General features: G+C 43.9%; 1 protein-coding gene across 1 annotated transcript in view; it reads left to right on the forward strand.

Moving 5' to 3' along the window:
- The window catches only part of LOC102040902 (E3 ubiquitin-protein ligase Topors), a 34,351-nt gene that overhangs the window by 3,822 nt on the left and 26,721 nt on the right, over positions 1–3,808 (forward strand). Inside the window, exon 2 of the mRNA XM_014308782.1 lies at positions 429–555. Within this exon, the coding sequence (XP_014164257.1) occupies positions 429–555 (127 nt within the window). The remainder of the gene's footprint in view (positions 1–428; positions 556–3,808) is intronic.

The following is a 3,808-nucleotide window of genomic DNA, read 5'->3' on the forward strand; positions in this document are numbered from 1 at the left end:
TGACGCTGAGCGGGCGAGCCGCGGCAGCGACCTGTCCTGCCTGCTGCTCCTCGCTCCCTCTCTCCTTTTCCCTCCCTGCTCTCTTTTCTGTCCCACTTCGGTCGGAACACTTACCCTTCTTTATCAACAAACAGTTCTCAGATATAATATTGCTGCGTTTGTGCTTTATTTTCATCTGAGAAATCTATCAATAGGAGTCCTCCCCAACTCCCCTTTTACAGCAGGAAGGGACACATGGGTTGAGATAAAGACAGTTTAATAGGGAAAGTAAAAGAACCAAAGCAAATCAAGGAATTAATTCATTGCTTCCCATAGGCAGCCAGATGTTCAGCCATCTCCAGGAGAGCAGGGCCCCATCCTGTGTAAGGATGACTTGGGAAGACAAATTCCATGACTGAACTTCCTCCCCTTTCTTCTTCTTCCCCCAGTTTTATATGTTAAGCGTGGCACCAGAAGGTATAGGACTTTGGATCATTCGGCGTCAGCTGTCGCAGCTGTGTTCCCTCAATTCCTTGTGCCTTTCTCCTTCCCTCAGCCTCCTCGCTGGTGGCATGGGTGAGGAGCAGCAAAGACCTTGGCTCTGTTTAAGCCCTGCTCAGCCATAACAAAAATATTCCTGTGTTTTCAACCCTGTGTTCATCACCTATCCAAAACCCAGCCCTATACTGCCACTGTGAAGAAAGTGGACACTACCCAAGCCAAAACCAGCGCACAGACCATCTCTTTCTGCTCGTTCGTATACGCCTGCATAAATGATGACCAAGTTTTGCACATAACCTGAAGCCTGTTTAGAGGGGTGCCTCACCTGATGTGAAGTGCTGTCTGACTCTGGTGTCTCTGCATGGATACGTCCCCGGTTCAAGGTGGGCTGCAAAGCTGTGCCTGCTGGCCTCCTCCCCACACAGCACCCTCACAGCACAGGCGGCACCCAGCGTCTTCCTGTGCCAAAGAGAAGGGCCATAAGGAGCTGATGCTGCATTACCCAGGGTCTGGCATCAGGCACAAAAGGTGGCTGGTGTCCAAAGGAGTATCTGAGGAATTAGTTTTGTATTATGGGATGCTCAGACAGAGCTTGATTTGCTCTTTACCTTGCGCCAGATAGGGAATCCCTGTGGGGAGCAGATACTGGAACAGTGTTTCTATCTGGGCCTAGGGTGTGGGCATATTAAATTGCCATTTTCAGGATGAGCTCCTGAGTCTGTGCAATAGCTGCAGAGACCAGTGGAGATGCAGCTACTCCTCTTCCTCAGCTTTCCCACTCTCCTGTCTCAGTTTTCATCATCACCCTGTCCCCTTCTCCTTCCTCCTTGGTGTCTGCATGACACTGATCCATATGGCTTTAACAGAATATCATTAACCTGCAGCAATACAGGATGCTGGTGCTTTCTTAAAAACCTGCCACTGTCTATTTTTACAGTCTCTGAAGTACAGGCACCTCAGACCAAGCAGAGGGGCTGACCTGCTGCTATGTACTGATCTTGGCTGCTGTATCCCTGCGCAGGTTTTGTTCTGCTGGTACTTCAGGGGTGGCTTAGACTCCAGGTTGTGTCTCTTCGAATTATGGGCCCATTTTGAATTTGTACAATATCACATCTGAAAGGGTAGAAGTAAACGTGCACTTTCAATTTTCAGTTATGGAAATGCAAATGAGGATGCCTTTGAAACTTGAAGAAGAGAATGGGGGTTTGCTCTGTTTCTATATTTCAAATTCTCTTCTTGCCCCACCGTCATCTGTTTTTTCTCCTGCTTTCACAAGTGCTGGAAGAAATGAGCTAACTTGCCTTTAAAACACAACAAACATGATGTGGCACAGCACGAGTGTGCTTGTGCTTGCCTTCCACCACACTGTAACTTCAACTTGTTCACATGGCTTTTTAAGGAAGAGAATGATAATAGTTTGTATCATATGAAAAATAAGGACTCTCCATTTTTGTCTCACTCAGTCTAGGTTTTCCTTATTTAGTGGCTGGATAAGCAAATATTTGCTGCATTTATTTCATGTGGTTGCTTTCTGCTCAATGATTATGTTATCTCTTTATGTAGTACTATGCCATGTAAATTTTGGTGGAGGGGGTATATATTTTTTCATTGCAGACTGATTGCAAACCTTCTCAGCATTTGGCAGCCTGTTTTGCTGGCAGCCAGTTCAATCATGTGTCCATGTGTCCAAAGGAAAGCACACGTGGTTATATTTGTAAACTGCCTTTTTGTGAATATCAAGGAAAGTTATTTTACCTCAGAATTAAAAAAAAAAATCTTAAAACTGTGGAATCCAGATGGACTCCTAACTTTCCAAACTCCAGGAATGCTAAAATTAAATAAATTAAATAAAAACATCAAACCTTTAAACCTTCTCAAATCACCAAGTTTCATCTTAAAAGGCTTCTCAACTATCTAAAGCTCAAAGCATGCATCTTTGTGACTGAAAACCTTTGGTGGTTTTGCAGCAGTTTTTAACTTTTAGACTCTGAAACAGAGGAACATAAGGCATAGTACCAGATTTTGACATTTTATATATTCTCTAGTGAAAGTTGCTTATGTAACTTAAATGTGCAGTTCATGCCTTGCACCATCAGCCTGACTCTGAGAACTTGCCGCAGTTACAGAGCATGCTGGCTTTGAAAACCAGGCTGTTCCATATTGGCTGTTTAGATGTCTAAAGTATATTTAATTACAAAAGGAAAAAAAAAAAAAAGAAAGATTAAATAAATGGGCAAGTGGCTGCTTACCTGGGAATACTCTGTGCTTGCAGAGAGCTGCAGTTTGAGTAGGACCTCATAATTTGTTGCAATTTATTTCTTTCATGACCTGACCATTTATAGGCAAGTACAAAAAGGGCTTTTTTTTCTTTCTCCAGCTGCAACATAATGATGTAGCATACAATAAAAGCAGCATTTCCACTGCATACAAGGAGCAGAGGAGGGGGCCCCAGAAGCCTTTCTGTGTGCAGGGCTCAGCTGTTATGGAAGCAAGACAGAATGTGAATTACCTTTGTTATTCTTTCCCTTATGGTCTCTACTCGACCTGGCTCATCCTCTTTAAAAGAAGCTGCTGTTACAGTAGGATGTCACTTCAGTCCCTGTTCACAAGTGCTGGCTGTTTTTTTTTTCAAGATGTAAGGACAGATAATTTGGGGTAACTGGCTACGGCTTCTAGTAAAACCACTGTGCCCTTAGTATTTCTGTACAAATTTCCAGGTAAATTTTTCAGTGCAGGATTCTGCTATTGTCTTACACCAGTTCCTGCAGTCCTGGGTTGGAATGCTTTTTCTGATTGCATTCCACCAGGGAAAGGATGGGTTGTCTTCTTAGTGTTCACACCTGTCATGCATCTCTTTTTTCAAGGTTCCCTGTTTCTACACTCAGTGTTGTGTGCTCTGAATACATTGCAATGAAGGACCAGAAGCTGCCCAGGATCACAAAGCACCACCTTTGTAAGTTCTGAAATGCCTACCAAAGGGTGTTACAGGGATTCTTGTAAGCACTGTCGTGCTACCACCCTTCTTTGAGGAGGATGGAGTCACCTCTGGTTTCATTGCTCTTCTTTTGAGGCAGGTTTAGTCATGGTGTGGACAGGCTGGACGCTTAAACGTTGTGACTTAAGAGGACAATATGCATGAAATCCTTGGAAGGTTAAAAGTTCTGAGTATGTGTCCTGTTAGTGAGTGTGGAAGGTTTTCAATGCTGTCCTTGCCTATCTGTGAAAGCATGTGATGTAATTTCTGCCCTTTATCAGGATTGTTGGTTTTGCTTTTCCCTGCACACCTTCTTGTTTTTGCACATGGCTTCTGCTCCCTGCTTTTCCCTAC

Source organism: Geospiza fortis, unplaced genomic scaffold (genome assembly GCF_000277835.1).
Source record: "Geospiza fortis unplaced genomic scaffold, GeoFor_1.0 scaffold203, whole genome shotgun sequence".
Lineage (NCBI taxonomy): Eukaryota > Metazoa > Chordata > Aves > Passeriformes > Thraupidae > Geospiza > Geospiza fortis.